At 40.1% G+C, this 20,836-nt stretch overlaps 1 protein-coding gene across 6 annotated transcripts in view; it reads left to right on the top strand.

Moving 5' to 3' along the window:
- Window positions 1-274: 274 nt before the first annotated feature.
- SLC6A15 (solute carrier family 6 member 15) overlaps window positions 275-20,836 on the top strand; it is a 66,709-nt gene continuing 46,147 nt past the window's right edge. For 3 of the 6 annotated variants that reach the window (XM_080659219.1, XM_080659215.1, XM_080659218.1), the window contains exons 1-2: window positions 605-1,012; window positions 19,298-19,762. In XM_080659219.1, the coding sequence (XP_080515345.1) occupies window positions 19,495-19,762 (268 nt within the window). In that variant the 5' untranslated portion in view covers window positions 605-1,012; window positions 19,298-19,494. Of the gene's footprint in view, window positions 370-604; window positions 1,013-1,388; window positions 1,460-19,297; window positions 19,763-20,836 lie in introns of those variants that run through there. The other 3 variants (XM_080659217.1, XM_080659216.1, XM_080659220.1) reach the window with 3 other exon arrangements.

A 20,836-nucleotide genomic window follows, 5' to 3' on the forward strand; every position in this document is an offset into this window, starting at 1 on the left:
GAGGCTAAGCTCTGTGCTCAGTGATGTATATAATTCTCCACATGGCTTAATTATGATTATGTCTTGATTGCCAGAAGAGGTAAGTCAGCCTTCACCTTGTGATGAGACCCCTTGGAGAAGAGTTGGAAGCTAAGGGGCTAGATAGGGTGCGGATCAGCGCCAGAAACAGCCTTTCCTAACGTGGCCAGAAGCCCTGAGCGCTATCAGGCCACGGCTTGCGGGAGGATGCCCAGAGTGCGTTTCTCTAGCCAGAGATGTAAATAGCCGGCTTGGAGAGAAAGCCAGGGGAAAAAAATAAATAAAAGGTTCCGTGAGTCACCCACTTCTAGTCCCATTGCCGACTCTCAGAGAATATTCAGAAGGTGAGAGGTAAGACCATTTCTATTGTTACCCTGCTGAGACAAAGGTGGGGGTGCGGGGGCGGGCAACTGGTGTCTACCCTTTCGGAGCAGGTTGGGGAGGACCGGGTGGCCCGAGGATTTGTTTTGTTCAGCTTTGGGGCGGGCTCCCGGGTCCATCCGGCCCCGCCGGGTCCAGCCTGAGCGCTGGGAGGACGGCCGGCAGCTGCAGCAGCCTCTGCGTCAAGGGGCGGTGGGGCGGGGAGGGGCGACGCCCGGCCCGGGGCTCTGGGCCCCCGCCTCCCGCCTCCCGCAGCCTCCCCTCTCCCCGCAGCCTTTCCGCACCGGCGGGTCCGGCTCGTGGGTGCCTCCGTCACTCACACACACACACACACACACACACACACACACACACTCACTCACTCACACTCACACACACTCGCCACGCGCGCGCTGCATCTCCTGCTCCTTCCCAGCCCCTCGCAGGCCCTGGCGAGTCCCTTGGTGCCAGCCCTCTGGGCAGCGACCCTCAACCCTCCCCAGGCCCCGCCCTTGGCAGGCAGCCAGACCGCTCCTTCCCCGCCTGCATCGCAGCCACCTGGCCCCGACCCGTTGGCACCGCTGCTCCTGTCGGACGTGGAAGCGGCAAAAGGAGCCGGTTGGACCCGCTAACGGTAACGCACGCTCCTACAGCCCAGGGCTCGGTTTGCTTGGGGCGGGGGGCGGGGCGGCTCGCCGTCAGCCACCCTGGGAGCCCGGGGACACGGGCGGGAGCGGAATCGATGCTGGACCCGAAAAGGCTGTGTGTCCTGAGGTGAGGGCAGGGAGGGAGGCTCCAAAACGCTGGGCTCTGCCGGAGACCTTCCAGGCTCCGCGCCCTGCACCCTATCCGAGCACCACCGGAGAGGAGGCGAGAAGCGGAGCGTGGGGGGGAAGCACATGGGTCGAAACGTGCCGCCCTCTTTCTTTCCTTCTTGTCGTGGAAATTGCCCACGGCCTCCCCGAGAGACTGATCATTTCCAAGTCAAATCTGGATTGGCTGAGGGTGGGGTTCCACTGGGGCAAGTCCAGGAGGAAAGTTGGGAGGGTCGCGGCGGAGAAAGGCGCTTCCGAGGCTCTAGGTGAGTTGGAAACCGATCCCCGCGTGTGTGAGCGGCGAGGCGGGGGGAGGAGCAGCCTCATCCCTCGTTGGCCTCGATTGCTTTTGCTACTTCTCGAGACGACCGCCGAAGGCTGTGTGTTTTCACTGGAGCCCAACTACCTTTTGCCCGAGGCATGCTGCGATCTGTGTTCCCAAAGTGAGCCTGTCCCGGAGCCGGAGGCACGTGGCTCCCTCGGACAGCCCAGCCCAGCCCAGCCCAGCCCAGCCCAGCCCAGCCCATGTGCTCCTGCGCACCCAGGAATGGGAGAGTGTGCCCGTGAGGGTGGTGTTGCTGGGATTTCAAGGAGATGATGGGGGAACTGGAAACCCAGACCATGTCTGCGTTTCATTCACAGGGCTGGTCTGCGAGTGGCCTGGACAGAGGACAATTCTGAGCTTAGGAGAGCCTTTCATGAAGGCACTCCAACCAGCCGTATAAAGATGAATGAATGAATGAACGAATGAATGAATGAGAGGTCTCTGAGACAGTTGTCTCCCTCTGGGTCGCAGAGGCCTCGGAGGCCGGAATTAGTTTCTTTTAAGCAGGGAAGCGGCATTTGCGTGTGCGTTGGCGATGAACGAAGCCCTAGGTTCGCGCTCTCAGTTTCCAAGGCTGGAGTGAGACCCGGCGGCCCGCACTCGGGCGCGGTGACGTCACAGTGTTTGGGTGCTTATGCAAATGACTGCGACCGTTCCCCCCCCCTCCCCCCCCGTCCGGCCGTTTTCCGTCGAGGTCTTAAAGATAGACCCAGTCCTTAGTCTGCACCATTTGTGTGGTTCCCTATGCAGAAAGTGAGAGGACTGCAGGCTTTGCTTTATGTACTGGTTCGGGTTCTCATCACCCAGTGTTTAAAGCTGTTGTATAGCCTTGCACGCCGGGTTGCTCAGGAAATGTCATTCTCTGACAAAGCAGCCCCGCCCAGATCCTGACCCCGCCCGGCCCCATGCTGCGAGGACTAGGACTATGCTGATACAGACTTGTCTTCAGAGCCTAGTACTGCGCTTGACTTGTAATAGGTTCTTGACTAGTACTTGATGCCTGAATTTTCCTTGAAGAGTACGTGCATTGCTCTCAGTAAGTTCAGAGTATTCGACCATCAGAGTTGTCGATTTCATTTTTGTGAGCGTGAGTGCCATTTTTACCCACGTGTATCTTTGTTGCAATATATTATCCCACCAAATTTTAAATTGAATTCGTTGATGATTTTTCTCCAAATGAAGCATTCAGTATATTCCTTTTTCTCCAGAAAGACAGAAAATAACTGTTTTGAAAGGAAGACAATCTGTTTGTTGACACTTCTTTCTCTGATTGCAGTTGTATACCTGATTCAAGAATTACTTTATTCTTCCAATATGTGTAACTCAAAATATAGTATTTTAATTTTATGAAAAGTTTTCATACATGTTTCTAGGAAATAAGTGCTCTATTATCCACTTAATAAGAAATGCTATCTTAGTCCCTTCAGACTGCCATAACAAAATACCATGAACTGGGTGGTTTGAAAACAATAGGTATTTAACTTCTCGCAGTTCTGGAGGCTGGGAAGTCCAAGATCAAGGCACCAGCACATTCTAGGTGTCTGGTGAGAACCAGATTCCTGGATTATAGATGGTGCCTTCTCATGGTGCCCTCACATAGTGGAAGGGTCTAAGTTAGCTCTGTTTTTATTTTTTTAATTTTTATTTTTTATTACTTCCTAAAGGTCCAACTTCTTATCACATAGGGTTAGGATTTCAACATTTAAATTTAATGGGGGAAGACAAACATTCAAACCACAGCAAATAGTAAAGAATTTTTAAATTGGATAATAGCTATTTGAGAGACCAATAATCAGATGAGGTGCCTGACTTTTCAATAATTGAATACTTAAAATAACTTGGAATAATTACTAAAACCTAAAATCTATATTTATAATGATTTATTCAGTGATCACAGTTCAGATTTTACTGTGTGTATGGTAGAAAATATACTTCCTATCAAAAAACAAAACTTGTTTATAAATAGGCAAGCATTTGCATTCTTTAGATCTCTGGGGTTGTTCTCCAAGTATTTTAAAAAAAAAATCATTGACTTAGAATGATAGACTTGAAAGAAACCTTGGTGATTATCAAAAGCTCTGAAAACTTCCACTTCTCAATTTCTATTACTACATGCATATGCATGATTAGATATAATAACATATTCCTATTCATGGTAGATTTTAAAATAGTTTTTGAGCAGATGGCTTTATTAACAAAAATCATAGGCATCATCTGATACATGAAAACATTTAAGGTTATATGGCATGAATCTTAGATTTATTTCCAATTTTCCTTATAACATAAAACAAGTCCTATTTATTCTTCTAGACATATTTAGTGAATATTTTTAATTAAAAATTTTATCTGCTTAAATATTAACTTTGATCAATAGTGATTCTCTCATATTTCTTGGTGAAAACAAACTCTATATACTGGGATGCAGGGTGCTTTTAGGTGCACAATATCACTTGATAGAGCTGTTTTCAGTTTTAAAGGTCACTTTATTTCTTCGTGATTACTAAGGTATCCTTTCACTAAGATTAATTGATTATTATCTTTGAGTAGAATGCTTACCCTGTGAGCTTTTCGCCTATCAGATTGGTAAGGTCAAAAAGATTACTCACTGTACTGAGGAGGACAGAGGGAAACAGGCACTTTACATTGCTTGTGGTAGTGCAAATTGAGACAGCTGTTATAAAGGGAAATATTTACCAAGTTATAAAAGCATATACCCCTTGATCAAGCAATTCCATTTCTAGAAATTTATTCTACAGATACGCATATGCCGGGTAATACAAAGTTAGTTGCATGAACATTGTAGCAAATGATCAGAATTGAACAAAATATATGATATACTCATACCATGAACTGTCATTATACCCTCTTTAAAAAAAAAAAAAAAGAAAAACATGCTATTGAGAGAAAAAGTTTTTGAAGACTTTTTGAGTGAAAAATCAAGATGCAGAATTGTGAATATTGGTATAGTAACAGTTGTATAAAAATGAAATAGGTTGGGTAGGTGAGGAAAAAGCACATTAACTTGAATATACCTGTTATCTTCAATATACAAATATCTGTAGAGAACTTTGGTGCCTTAAGGGGACATATGGTTGGGACTGGATATGCTGGGGGAAAGGGTGAGAAGATATATTTTTCACTCTATACCCTTTAATACCATACTATGTATTCAAAATATAGATTATAATTATTCTAATGTGAAACCAATAGCAAATACCCTTGGGAGTATCCAGGTATCATATGCTGCCAAATGAGATGATTAAGGTAGAAAGGTGAGTATTTTAACTCCATGATTTTTAAAAACTTATTGTCTAAAGTTTTACATATGTCTCATTTTCCCCACTTAACTCCATGACTTTTATAGTTTCTGAAATTATAGGAAAGTTTTCTCTTTCAACATCTTTAGTAATAAAATTACATTAGAGCAGCAGATGGGATCTTGTGTGCCCTTCAGTCACTTTTCTGCAAATGTAACATCTTTTTAAAGAATTAAATTTATTGGAGTAACATTGATCAACAAGTCATATAGGTTTCAGGCGTGGGTTTCTATGTTACAAAGTCTGGATATTGCATCGTGTGCCCAACACTCAAAGTGCAAATGTAACTTCTTGCAAAGCTATTCTACAACATCACTATTAGAATGTTGACACTGACAGAGTCAAGGTACAAACCTGTTCTATCACTATAAGGATTCCTCTGTTGCCTCTTTATAACCACAACCATTTTACCCCTGCTCCATCCCCTTAACTCGTTAATTCTTTGTATTTATTATTTTGTCTTTTAAAGAATGTTATAAAAATGGAATCATACAATATGTAACCTTATGGAAATGGCTTTTTTCACTCAGCATAATTATCTATAGATTTATCCAAGTTGTTGTGTGTATCAGTAGTTCATTTGTTTGTATTTCTGAGTAGTACGCCATGGTATGGATTTACCAGTTTGTTAAGTATTTACCCATTGAATGACATCTGGCTTGTTTCCAGCTTAGAGTTATTACAATAAAGCTGCTTTTTTCATGTTTTATGGAACACACGTTTTCATGTCTCCAAGATAAATGCCCAGGAGTGCACTTGTTGGATTAGATATGGTATGACATGTTTAGTTTTCTTGAGAGCTGCACCATTCTACATTCTCATCACTAATGCATGAATGATCCATATCTGTATTTTTGCTAGAATTTGGTTGTCACCATATTTTAGTCATTCTGATAGGTGTGTAGTGACATCTCACTATAGTTTTAATTAGCATTTCCCTAATGGCTAATAATGTCAAATGTTTTTGTTAGAAATACATGATTGGTATAGTTTCTTTGCATCCTTACTAACATTTTTTTCCTTACTAACATTTGGTATTATTATTAAAAAAAATTTTTTAGCCATACTGATAAGTGTACTATAGTCCATTTTTGGACAAAACCTATGTTACAAAAATATCTTTATTAAAAAAGATATTTTTTCCTCTTTTTTAAAATATATTTTTATTGATTTCAGAAAGGAAGGGAGAGAAAGGAACAGCAATAATGAGAATCATTGATAGGATGTTTCCTGTACACCCCACACTGGTGATTGATCCCGCAACCCAGGCATATGTCTTGACTGGGAATTGAACCGTGACCTCCAGGTTCATAGGTCGGAGCTCAACCACTAAGCCACACTTGCTAGGCTCTTTCCCTCTTTTTGATTGGGTCTGTGATTTTTATTGTCTTTCTGCTTAATGCAAACATTTTACATAAATGAGGATATAATTTGTAAAGGAAATGTGTAGGTTTCACTGTATACTGTTGAAAATATTTTATAATATTTGTCAAGATCATTATTTTAGTATTTTATCAAATCCCTTTTTTCTTTTGCAATTATTCTATAACTATTAACTTTTCAACACATGCCATGTTTCTTGGGTGTTGTATTATGGTTCAACATTTTGTTTTTATTCAGATAGTCTTCACTTTTTACCCTATACATTAGCATTAGAAAAATATGTTTTATTTTAATCCACAATGAATTTCAGATTCAGGGTTCAGAATTGGTTCATATTTAAAAAATATTTTTGTTCAATAGAATTTGAATTTATCCAAGTCAGGGATAACTTACTGTTTTTCTAATTCTTTATTATACAACGATAAGTTTGTGGCAAATGCCAATAATTAGCCAGTGCAGGCCTGTCTACTTGAGTCATCTCTCATCTCTAAGATGCAAGTGCCTGCCTGCTGAATTAGGTCTTTGCATATCTTCAGTGGAAACATTAATTAAATTTAGTATAACATAATTTCAAAAGAATTTATAACAATAGTTTAGGAGCTAAAAAGCCTTGAAAGTTGGAATAAGTTACACAATATTTTATATTTAATTATATAGTGAAAATATTCATAAGACCAATCAAAACAAAAGCAGAGAAAACTCCTATTTTGATATCAGGAATAAAAATGAAATATGTCTGTAAATCCTACAGATATTAAAAAAAACCTGTGAAATACTATGAATCACTTTAAGCCAATAAATTTGACAACTTAGATGAAATGGACAAATTCCTTGAAAAACACAACTTACTCTAACACAACGAGAAAAAGAAAACTTAAGTAGCTGTACATTAATTAAAAATTGATTTTTTAATTTAAAATATTCCCTAAAAGAAAACTCCAGACCCCTATGCTTCTATAGGGGAATGCTGCTAAACATTCAAGATACAACTAATGCTACATTTATTTGCACAAAATAGAGTAGAAACCGCTTAAAAACTCAGTCTACCAAAATCAGAGAAGCAAAGCACAAAAATAAATAAATAAGTAAATAAATACACATCCATGTTCCAATCTATATAGTTGAAAAAATCTTTACCAAAATATTAGCAAATTTATTTCAGTGCTTTTTAAAAAATGTAATAAATACATTTTTACCAAGTGGGGTTTATCCCATAATGAAAGATTGGTTTAAGATACCAAACCAATCACTTTAATACTCTATATAACCAGATTAAGAAATTATATGATTATCTTACCAAAGGCAAAAACTGTGTCAAAATTTAACAGTTATTCATGTTCAAACAACAACAACAAACAAACCAAATTCACTGAACTAGGAATAAAAAGAAACTTTTCTAAATTCATAAAAGATATTTGTGAAAAAATCTATACCTAACATTTTACTTAATAGTAAAATACTGAGTACTTTTTCACTAACATTGGGGCATAGAGGAAGATGTCTGCTCTTAACACTTCCATTCAAATTTTAGTGGATGTCTATACACTACAATAAGTCAAGAAAAATTAGTAAACAATTAGAAAAAGGTAAACTATATTTATTTACTGATGATATGCATTAAAGATCCTAAGGGAGCCCAGCCGGTGTGGCTCTGTGGTTGAGCGTCGACCCAGGAACAAAGAGGTCACCAGTTCAATTCCCAGTCAGTGCACATGCCTGGGTGCCATCTTGACCCTTAGTAGAGGGCGTACAGGAGGCAGCCGATCAATGACTCTCTTTCATCATTGATGTTTCTATCTCTCGCACCCTCTCCCTTCCTCTCTGAAATCAATAAAAATACATTTGAAAGTCAATAAAAACATATTAAAAATAAAAATGTAAAAAAATCCTAAGGGATCATGAAAAAATTAACAACTTAATTTAACATTGTTGCAGGATAGAAAGTGTGTAGGAAAAAAGAACTTTTCTAGAGAAAAAGTAAAGAAATTATAAGTAAGTGAAAATAATATACCAAGTTCATCGATGGCAAAACTCAAATTTTAAACATGTCAGTTCTCCCAAATGGGTCTGTAGAATCCATGTAATTTTATCCAAAATTTCAGCGCAGTTTTTTGGGGTAGAAATTTACAATCTAATTTCAAATTTTATGTGCAAAGTCAAATAAACAATCTTAAAACGTACACACATACACACACACTAAAAGTGGTTAGTGTTGAGATCCACTGAGTTAGAAATTTATTATGTTAATTTTATAAAGTTATTAATCTAGTTTTAAGTGATTTGAAATAGATTTTTACTGAAAAATTACATGTGAAGAAAATTAAAGCAATATAAAAATGGGAGAATGAGAAAAATGTAAATATAAGCACCAATTTAAATAATCTTATATTACCAACATATTTTATGTAAGTTTTTACATGCAATTGATGAATGGAAAGACACCAATTGTTTTACATTTTTAATAGGTATATCATTTAGGGCTCTTTGTTAGCAAGCTGTAGGAGCTGATGCTGGCTAAGAGCCAAAAAGCATATATATTGGCCAGATACAACTAAGACAAGGTCCCAGGGGCTCAAAGAAACAAAGGAACAGTAGGTGCTTTGCAATGAGACGGAAAAGGGCAAGGATGAAAACAGTTTTGAAAATTAAGAACCAGGATCCATGACTACTGTAGTTACTGACTGGGCATAGTACCTTTGGAATTGATTGAGATGCCAACTTTTATTGTTTCTTTCCTTGAGAGTCATACTCCAGGAAGGAGAAATCTAACAGATATAGAAGATTATTTTTAAAGATGTGGCCAACATTTTTCTCTTACTCTACTCATGCTCTTTACAACTTGACTTGATTGCTTCTTCCATCAAGAAGAAGAGTTTATCCACTCTTGAATCAATGTGGCCTTAGCTGTGTGACTTGCTTTGGCCAGTGAGAAATTAGCAAATGTGACACAGAGGCTTTGCTAGCACTTGCATGTTGGGCTCACTTTTTTTGGTTAGAGGTGGGACTCTGAGCTTATAATGTGAACAAGGTGGAGCTAGCATTTTGGAGAGACACCATGTGGGAGAACCAAAGTGCTCTCTGACTGAAAGCCTGCCTGCTGACAGAATGTGAGTGAGACCATCTTAGACTACCTTCCCCCACCCCAGCTGACAAATGACTGCAGTGCAGAAGTGACCCAAGTCAAGATCAGCAAAACAATGGGTCCTCTAAGCCTAGCTCAAATTGCTAACCCACAGAATCATGAGCAAATGATTTTTTTTGTATGTTAAGCCTCTAAGTGTTGAGGTAATTTGCTATGCAGGAATTGAATACTTGTATAAAAAAAGAATAGTGTTAAAACGACTAAATCATGTAGCATTGGCTCTGGATTTACATTATTCTTAATAGAATAATATGCAACAAATCAGTTGTAATATAATCCTTCCTATATAATAAAAGCCTAATATGCTACGTGTCCGACCGTTCACACTATGATGCACACTGACCACCAAGGGCAGACACTCCGACTAGTAGGTTAGCTTGCTGCTGGGGTCCGGCCTATTGGGACTGGGTGAGACGGGCCAGACATGCCCAGGAGCCCTCCTGTGGTCCCTTCCGGGCCCAAATAGTCCACCAGTGGGGTCCCTTGGCCTGGCCTGCCCCTCTCGCAATCTGGGACCTCTTGGGGGATGTCGGAGAGCTGGTTTTGGCCCGATCCCTGCATACCAGGCCAAGGGACCCCACCAGTGCACAAATCCATGCACTAGGCCTCTAGTACAACCACAGAAGGATGATAATCAAAGTGATAAAAGAAAACATATTGAGTCCTGTCAGTGTACTGGCATTTATCGAAATACTTTATCACTAGATAGGTATATATATATATTTATTCTATAAATGAAGAAATGTAAGTATAATTAAATAACTTAGCCATAAAACCACAAGTTAAAGAGCTAGCATTTCAACTCAGTCTGTCTTTAGAACCTAGATGTAAATTTTTGGCATCATTACATAACTCTTCAGAGTGAGAAATGTTAATTCCTATAACATCCCATTAAAATTAAATAAGGATTATATGAAAACATGGTGAGATCCAGTTCATTTTCCTGTTTTAGAGTATGAGTTTCATATTTAGACAGTATTCTAAATTTCTTCCTACTATAAAAGAAGAGGACGATCTCATACTTTTATTTTTTTCTATCACATTTCAAGTCCTGATTTTGTTAGCTATGTTTCTTTCAAATTTTAGTTTTTATATTTTCTTCTCAACATAATTCCTACAGATTTTAAAGCTTATTTTGTTGTGTAAACTAATGTTCACATCTGTTCTCTAATGTGGCTTCTCTGTTACTGAGATCTTTACTTTGTTTTCTCTCATGCTTGGCTAACTTTCAAGATCAGGTAATCCTTCCCGCTTCCTTCCCAGTATGGTTTATCAGATATCTCATGGATAAAAATATTTGCCTGTGGCCTTTCCAGTTGGAGTAGTAATTGAGTATGAAAACTGGAAATTGAATATTTTCTGTCTTAGTTTTAATAGAGGTAATTGAATATCTTGAGAAGTCTTTTCATTTCATTTTCCCTTCCCACTTCTGCTTACCATTCCTAGGAATTTTTATCTCAGTAATTTCTCAGTCTTAACCCTTTCACAGTAGTTTTATTATGGGAAAATACAAATCTAAGCAAAACCTCTTATTTTATAATTTAGTATTTTGTATTTTATTAATTCTCTTCTCTTGCCTGAGTACACCCATTTTAAGTTTGTTGAATCACCTTTATCTAATTTAAGTTTCCACTAGCTTTTTCTCTAAATTATACTAAAACTAGTTGCCCAGTGCATGGATTCATGCACTTTGAAAGGAAATTAATTAGAAGAAATATTTTAATATGGCTATTTGCCCTTTCTCTATAATAGAAGTGTCAACCAAATTCATGATTGACAATGGCAGATCAAAACACGTGTGCTATTGGCACCAGCGAAAACTTTATATGTATCATGCATGTGCGAGTCAACTTAGCCTTTTATATATATAGATTTAGCTAAACTTTTTCCAGCCCAGTGAAACACTCAACTTCTCTTTCAGGTAATTGTCAGCTACATGGCTGTAAGTATCAACATGAAGCAGATTATTATTATAGATCATGCAGGGAGAAAAAGGATTAAATATTTATCTGCAGCCACATTTGATTATATTCTGCACATAGCCCAGACAAGCCCGGAAATGGTGGCTGTGGGCGCCGGGTAATGATGTCATGTAGCAATGCCTGGCTTCCTCTCCCTCGCAACTAGCCTCCTTGGAGTTTCTTCAGCCCAGGAACATGACTTGCTATATAGCCAGCTGCAAACATTTCACACTTTAACCAAATGTCTGTGAAGCATTTTCCTGTGCCTCATCCCATTTGATTCTCACAGAAGTTCTGGAGTAGGTAGATAGGAGATACAGTGGAATCCTATTTTCTCTTCCTTAGACGGAAAACAGAGATTTAGAAAGCTTAGAAACTTGACCCGACTGAAAAGAAGTAAGAAATGGTGGACCTTGAAAATGACTTCAGGTTTCCTGACTGCACAGAATATAGTCAAACACTGCTGCAGTTAAATATTTTACTCTTTGTTCTCCCTGCATGATCTACAATAATCTGCTTCATATTGATATTTACTGCTGTGTTGCTGACAATTACCTAAAAGAGAAGTTGAGGTGCTTTATTGGGCTGGAAAAAGTTTAGTGAAATCAGAAAGCAGGTCTAATTAAGCAAGTTTATTCTATCTATAATAATAAAAGAATAATATGCTCATTAGACCAGACAGCTGAATGACCTTCTGGACTTCCTTCCGGATGACTTTCTGGACAACCTTCTGGATGAAGCTGGGGCTGTGAGGGTTGAGGGAAGCCACCGCAGTTGAGCAGGCCAAGCCCCTTGCATGAATTAGGCCTCTAGTCTATACTAATAAAGGAGTAACATGCTAATTAGACTGGATAGACTGGATATCTTCTGGATGTCCTTCTGGACAAAGTCATGGTGGTGGGGCTGAGACAGAGGTGATTAGAGGCCATCAGGCTGGCAGGGGAGAGCGGTTAGGGGAGATCAGGCAAGCAGGCAGGTAAGTGGTTAGGAGCCAGAGGTCCCAGATTGTGAGAGGGATGTCCGGCTGCCAGTTTAGGCCCAATCCCAGGGATTGAGCCTAAACTGGCAGCCGAACATCTCCCAAGGGGTCCCAGATTGGAGAGGGTGCAGGCCAGGCTGAAGGATCACCCCGCCCCATGTACAAATTTCATGCACTGGACCTCTAGTATATCCTATATAATAAAGAGGTAATAGGCAAATTAACCCTCATGCCCTCACAAGATGGCTGCCTACGACCAGGCCTGCAGGGGGGTTAGTGAGAGACGACCAAACAACTGAATAAGCAGGCTGCGTGGGGCGACCAGGCCGGCAGGGGAGTTAGTTAGGGACAACCAAACAACTGAACAGCAGGCTGCGTGGGGCAACTAGGCTGGCGGGGGGCTGTGAGGTGTGACCAGGCTGGCAGGTGGGGCAGTTGGGGATGACCAGGCCAGCAGGTGGGGGTTAGGGGTGACCAGGCCGGCAGAGGGGGGCAGTTGGGGGTGACCAGGTCAGCAGCTGGTGGGGGGGTCTGTAAGAGGTGACCAGGCTGGCGGGGGGCTCAGTTAGGTGCGACCAGGCTAGTAGGGTGAGTGCAGTTGGGGGCGACCAGGTTGGCAGGGGGGGTAGTTGGGGATGATTAGGCTGGCAGCGGGGGCAGTAAGAGGTGACCAGGCGGCAGGGGGCACAGTTAGGGGTGACCAGTCCAGTGGGGTGGGTGCAGTTGGGAGCAACCAGGCCGGCAGGGGGGCAGTTGGGGGCAATAGGCCAGCAGGGGGGCAGAAGCAGGAGATAGCAGAGGGTAAAAAAATGGAAGGAGAAAAAAGAGCTAAAGTTATTTTACTTGTAATATCATCAATATATTATCATTTTTTTTATAACTTAGAAAAGGAACCCTACATTCATGCAAATACACATTTAACACCCCTTTCTGATACATTTAATTTTATAAAAATTGGCTAGTGTTGCATTATACAATACACATGTATAATTACGTATATTTTAGGCATTTTTAAATAGAAAGTTGCATTTAAACTGTTTACGTTCAATGTTGTTGTTTTCTTTAACAGAAACTATGAACTTTGGGTAGTTTAACAGGAATTTTTAAATGTAGATATTGTCAAAGATTATTCTATGTAAATTGGTATTATTATTCATTGGATACGTGAAAAACATGCAGCAGTGTCCAAAGGTATTTTCATATTGATTTTTTGTTTGTGTATTTTTTTTCTTCAAGACTATAAATGTAGAGAAGAAATACAATAATTTCTGAGATAATATGGTGGAGGTTCATGAATAACACTATCTTTTAAATTTTTCCTTTATGAAATAATGGGTGTTTGTACTGTAATAGTATCTCTAATTTTTGAAACATTCCTCAGCTTTCTATTTGTATGAAAAAAAGCAAAAGGAATAACAGACTGTTTACTGAGGAATCAGCATAAAGGTGATATAACTAGTAGAAGTTATGCAGCTGATAAATAATAGACTGAGGATGCAACTCCAAGTTTGTCAGATTAAAACCAATGCTGTTATCCATATATTAGTTAAATTACTATGTCAACAGTTTATCTTTAGATAATTCAATAAATGTAGACCTTTAGATAATTTATGTCTTGCAAATGACAATTTCTTATATGTCAGGTGTTTCCAAAAATAATTTGGAAAATTAGCTTATTTCAGTTATTCAATGGTTATATTTATTCATTTAGTCAACTACTATTTATTAAGCTCTAGGGAGAAATAATGCAAATTAAAACTATTTTTTCTTAAAACCTTTTCCATAACAAAACCTTGTTGTACAGTTCCAAGCAGTCACCATGAGAAGTTTTGTGCTTTTTCTAGAGATGTGTCTAATATCTCTGTATATATAGATATAAAGAGCCAGGGTCTGTAACATCAAAAACGACTAAAGGCTCAACCAAACACCGAAATGCACGGATCAGGCTTGGAGAGAGGCCTGGAGTGAGAAGCAGGGTCTGATCCACAGACTCTGTGGCAGCTGTTGATCAGCCCTTGCCTGTCTTTTTCTCCAGGCCTCGCCAGCAGCCGCAGGTGCTCATGATCAGCCATGCCTCTCTTATCAGGCCTGGAGATAGGCCCAGAGACACTGACTGGCATAGGAACCAACCAATCAGAACCAAAGCTGGGTGAACTGCGAGGAGCCAATGGCTGCCTAGGAGGCAGAGCTTTTGATGCTGACTGGCATAGAAACAAACCAATCAGAACCTAATCTGGGTGAACTGTGAAGGCAGAACCTAAGGTGGGGGCTGAGGAGGGGTTTTAAGGGCAACAGCTGTTCGGTGTAAGGTGTAAGGAAGCAGTTCAATTTTTTTTTAAAAAATATATTTTATTGATATTTTACAGAGAGGAAGGAAGAGGGATAGAGAGCTAGAAACATCGATGAGAGAGAAACATCGATGAGCTGCCTCCTGCACACCTCCCACTGGGGATGTGCCCACAACTAATGTAAATGCCCTTGACCAGAATCGAACCCGGGACCCTTCAGTCCGCAGGCCGACGCTCTATCCACTGAGCCAAACCGGTTTTGGCAGCAGTTCAATTTTTTAATGACAGGTTTGGCAGTATAGTGCATATAGCTGGCTATCAGTCTAGATATAGGGATTATGTGTTTTTGTCTGCCAAGAGCATCTCCTCTTGCTGAAAAAGGCTCCACCCCCCACTCCATTTAAGCAATCCTATCCTATATAATTTATCTTTTCTAATAAAAGAGCAGTATGCTAATTAGAGCAGGTTGACTGGCCATCTTCCGGACATCCAATTTTCTTTTGGACAAAGCCATGGTGGTGAGGGCCTAGGCAGAGGCAGTTAGAGGTGATCAGGCCAGCAGGGGAGGGCAGTTAGGGGCGATCAGGCAGGCAGAGGCAGTTAGGGGTGATCAGGCTAGCAGGGGAGGGCAGTTAGGGGCAATCAGGCAGGCAGGCAGGTGAGTGGTTAGGAGCCAGCAGTCCCAGATTGTGAGAGGGATGTCTGACTGCAGGTTTAGGACATCCCCCAAGGGATCCCTGATTGGAGATGGTGCAGGCTGGGCTGAGGGAACACTCCCCCCCCCCCCCGCCATGCATGAATTTTGTACTCCAGGCCACTACTTTAAAATATTCTCTTATTTTAAGGAGGAGATGCTCTTGGCAGACAAAAACACGTAATCCCTATATCTAGACTGATAGCCAGCTATGTGCACTATACTGCCAAACCGGTAATGATTCTCTTTCAGAATTTTCTTCATAGTCTTCCTATTATTCTTCACCAAATTTTAAATAAATGTTTGCTTTTAGTGTATATATTCTAGTTTTGGAAACAACTAAACATCTAATCATAAAAGCAAAAATATAGGTTCATGGTCATGTTAAAGAATTATATTTTCTTAGGGTTACCATCCACCCTGTCTTATTAATTAAGATTATAAAGTAAAGTATGATGGGCTGCTTTTCTGACTTCTAAAGTAAAAATAACAGCAATTCCATGAAATAATTTCATTTTTTCTAGCAACAACTGGCAGAATTCTTGGGGTATCATTTCTAAAGCCTCCTGATCCAGTTTTGAAGAGAAGCACACATGTTTAGACACTTTTTTTTTTATTTTTAAAAATATTTTATTGTTTAAAGTATTACAAATAGTAGTACATATGTCTCCTTTTTACCCCATTGACTTTCCCCTGGCCTCCCCTACCTTTATTTTTTTTTATTTTTCTCTCTCTCTCTCTTTTTTTTTTTTTATAAATCTTTATTCAGATTATTACAATTTTTTCTCCTTTTCCCCCCATAGCTCCCCTCCACCTGGTTCCCACCCCATCTTCTGCCCTTACCTCCCCCCACTGTCCTCATCCATAGGTGTATGATTTTTGTCCAGTCTCTTCCTGACTGCCCCCCATGCCCCTTTTTCCCTGAGAATTATCAGTCCACTCCCTTTCTATGTCCCTGATTCTATTATATCCACCAGATTATTCTGTTCCTCAGGTTTTTAATTCACTTGATTTTTAGGTTCACTTGTTGATAGATATGTATTTGTTGTTCATAATTTTTATCTTTACTTTTTTCTTCTTCCTCTTCTTTAAGAATACCTTTCAGCATTTCATATAATACTGGTTTGGTGGTGATGAACTCCTTCAGCTTTTTCTTATCTGTGAAGCTCTTTATCTGCCCTTCAATTCTGAATGATAGCTTTGCTGGGTAGAGTAATCTTGGTTGTATGTTCTTGCTATTCATCACATTGAAAATTTCTTGCCACTCCCGTCTGGCCTGCATAGTTTCTGTTGAGAAATCAGCTGACAGTTGTATGGGTGCTCCCTTGTAGGTAATTAACTGTTTTTCTCTTGCTGCTTTTAATATTCTCTCTTTGTCTTTTCTCTTGGCATTTTAATTATGATGTGTCTTGGTGTGGTCCTCTTTGGATTCCTTTTGTTTGGGGTTCTGTGGGCTTCCTGGACTTGTAAGTCTATTTCTTTCACCAGGTGGGGGAAGTTTTCAGTCATTATTTCTTCAAATAGGTTTTCAGAATCTTGCTCTCTCTTTTCTTCTGGCACCCCATAATTCTGATGTTGGTACGCTTGAAGTTGTCCCAGAGTCTTCTTACACTATCTTCAACTTTTTGGATTTTTTTTTTGCTTTTTGCTTTTTCGGTTGAGTGTTTTTTGCTTCTTTGTATTTCAATTCTTTGACTTGATTCTTGTGTTCCTCTAGTCCAGGGGTGGGCAAACTTTTTGACTTGAGGGCCACAGTGGGTTCTTAAACTGGACCGGAGGACCGGAACAAAAGCATGGTTGGAGTGTTTGTGTGAACTAATATAAATTCAAAGTAAAGGAGCGGAGGGGAGAGCAAGAGAACCGGATAGAACAGCCGGATCTGGCCCGCGGGCCGTAGTTTGACCACCCCTGCTCTAGTCTGTTTTTGGGTCTCTGTATAATATTTTTTATTTCAGTCAGTGTATGTTTAATTTCTAGTTGGTCCTTTTTCATATCTTCGAGGGTCTCGTTATATTTATTGGCCTTTTCTAGGATATTCTTGAAAAGCCTTATAACCGTGGTTTTGAATTCTATATCCAGTCGTTTGTTTTCCTCCATTTCTTTCGTTTGTGATCTGTTTCTTTGACGCCGCATTTTCACTGCTTTCCTGAGTTGGTAGGGTAGATTTTTGTGCTAGGTTTCCTATATGGCCCAGTGGGTCGGCCTCCCTAGTTAACCTGAGGTGGACACTCTTGGTGCACCCCTTTGTGGACTGTGTGTACAGCCTTGTTGTAATTAAGTCTTGATTGTTGTTGGTATCACTGGGAGGAATTGACCTCCAGGCCAGTTGGCTGTAAGGATCAGCTGTGTCTACGCTGGGAGAAGTTCGGTGCTGGAGACAGCCTTATAGGATTAGACTTGCCAAATTGCAATAGCCTCTGTGCTCAGCTTGGATGGGGTGGAGTCTCAGGGCGGAGCAGACAGTCTTGGCTTCCCGTCAGCCTTGCCCTGGCGCACACTTGTAGACCTCTGCCTTCCCCAGTTCCCGAGTCTCCGCCCGAGAGTCCAGACTCCCCCTGTATGAGCCTTATCTGTGTCCACGGGGTTTCACCCGGGACTGGGGTTCAGTGCAGTCAGAACTGGGGTTCAGTGCGGTCGGGGGCTTCCTTCCCCCTTCCGCCAGAGAAAGTCAGCCCGGCTCTCAGCCGCCCTTCCTCTCTGCGTGCACAAAGACCCTTTGCCATACCTCCAATTCTCTGTGAGCTTTTCTCTTTCCTTCTAGTTGTAGAATTTTCACTCAGCCAGCTTTCCTATGGTTCTGGATGGTGTCCGTTCTGTCTTTTAGTTGTAGTTTTGAAATTGTTGTGTGAGGCAGCAGTTTAGGTGCTTACCTATGCCGCCATCTTGGTTTCTCCCCTACTAGTCACTTTTTAAAACTGACAGTCTCATTGGTTTATAGACAAGCCTTGTACACTTACTTGGTCTGTGTCTGAAAAGGGTATGAGATACAGTATAACAGAAAATGAACTAAAGAAAGAAAAACTGCCAAAGTGATGGCAGTGCTTGTCTTGAGTTGTTTGAGAGAATGTTCACACAAATACCATGAGGTATTGTTTTACTACTTTCTGTGTGTATTTATGTTGTTCCTTGTGTTTGGTGTGGTCTTACTCTTTGCCCAACTCTTACATCACTTTTATCCAACATTACTGATCTCTTTTACTGTAATGAAGCTGGGTCATTTAAATTATGCAATATAGTGTAATTATTTGTGATATACCTTTTTCTCTTAGATATAAGCAACTTAAAGCAGATATTGCATGTTTCATTAATGTTTGTATCCCTTAATGTTCATCACAATATCAAATGAGTGAATCAATGAATACATGAACAGAAGAGATTCTGTATAAAAGAAATTTACAGGGATGGCATGCAATTGTATATGTAGTTCTGTAAGTAATAAAATGAGAGCTATATTTTAGTTAGATAGGAAAAAAAGGAAGAAAGAAGAAAAAGAGTCACAAAATTTTTTAAAATATATTTTTATTGATTTCAGAGAGGAAGGGAGAGAGAAAGAGAGAGAGAAACATCAACAATGAGAGAGAATCATTGACCGGCTGCCTCCTGCATGCCTCTCAATGGGGATCCAGCCCACAACCCAGGCATGTGCCCTTGACTGGAATTGAGCCCGGGACCCTTCAGTCAGAAGGCCAAAGCTCTATGCACTGAGCCAAACCAGCTAGGGCAAGAGTCATGAAATTTTAATTATAAATGAACAGAGTATATTTTATATATTGAGTTTGTCCTATCAAAGTGGAATTTTGAAAGAAGGAAGATGTTAGCTAAAAGAAAATGTGTATGAAGCTCATGTGAACTCTACAGTTCCTACACTTGTGGAATTGTTAAGCTCTGAAAGGCCAACAAAAATGTTTTATATTCTGTAGAAAGATGTTTTATCATATAAATTAATAAGTGGTATTTAGTAATTTTAATATTTTTCTCATTAAATACTATCATTTTTTAATTTAAAATTTTACAGATACCTGCAGAATATTGGACACACAGATCCAGGATCCGTAAGACTTTATCACCTTGAATCAAGGATTTATTTGATATTCTCCTCTGTCTTTTCTTCATATTAACTAAATTATTTTTAAAAAGAATTAACAAATTTGCCATAAGAGAATTTAAGAAAAATAATACAATCCGCACTTTCCAATTCCTAAGAATAGCAAGATGATAAAAAGAGAATTAGAAGATGAGGTTATTGAATCTGCCAAAGACCTTCTTTCCAATGAAGATGAAGCTGATGATGCTTTTAAAAAAAGTGAACTAATTGTTGATGTCCAAAAAGAGAAACATACAGATGCTAAAGGACCTAACATCAAAGATGAAAGACCAGGTTGGAACAATAGGCTACAATACATCCTGGCCCAAGTTGGATTTTCTGTAGGTCTAGGAAATGTGTGGCGATTCCCATACCTATGTCAGAAGAATGGGGGTGGTAAGTTTTATTTTTTTAAGTGATACATTGCTGAATAGATTTCAATTGGTTATCTCAATTAGCTGCTGTTGTTGCTGGAGTCTCATTATTTTAGAAACTATGAATTTTATTATAAAGCTAGGGAGACTCCTTTGTTGAAAATGAGTTTAACTGTTTTCAGAATAGGTTTCCATAGGAGCAGATGGCTTGCTGTGAATACGCAAGGATTGCTTGAAAGGTAATACATTCTCAGATTCTTTCTGTGGATCCTATTAAACATCTCTAAATTACTGACTTTTTAAACAAAGTTGCATCCCTTGTGCCTGTCAGTTATTCTCTTTGGAGAAAAAAACTAAAGTTTCTGGTATAAGGCAATATTTTTGAAGAAAACATTTTCTCTTTATGACTTATTAAATCTGAATTTTTTAAGTTGTTTTACTCTCCATAAAAACAAAAATAACATATAATTTAGAATGATTATAGTGTTCAAATGATGACCAGAACTTTAAAGATTTCAGTAGAAGGGATTTAATGGGATAATTAATATACACTGAGTGGCCAGATTATTATGCATTCAGAGATCATAATAATCTGGCCACTCAGAGTGTGTGTGTGTGTGTGTGTGTGTGTGTGTGTGTCTGTGTGTGTGTGTGTGTGTGTGTATATATATATATATATTTTATTTTATTTTTATTTTAGAGGCCCGGTGCATGAATTCGTGCATGGGTGGGGGTCTGGCCAGCCTGAGGGGACATTGGCAGTTGGCCGGCCTGCCTGCTGGTCAAACTCCTGGTCGAGGGTACAATTTGCATATTAGCCTTTTATTATATAGGATATACACTGAGTGGCCAGATTATTATGCGTTCAGAGATCATAATAATCTGGCCACTCAGTGTAATACCAGACATTCTTTATCCTTAAACTAGAGGCCCGGTGCATGAAAATTTGTGCACTTGGGGGATCCCTCAGTCCGGCCTGCACCCTCACGCAGTCCAGGATCCCTCGGGGGATGTCTACCTCCTGGCTTAGGCCCGATCTCCCACGGGCCTAAGCTGGCAGTCAGACATTCCTCTGGCAGCCCGAGGGGAGCGGGCC

Source organism: Plecotus auritus (genome assembly GCF_963455305.1).
Source record: "Plecotus auritus genome assembly, chromosome: 3".
Taxonomy (NCBI): Eukaryota; Metazoa; Chordata; class Mammalia; order Chiroptera; family Vespertilionidae; genus Plecotus; species Plecotus auritus.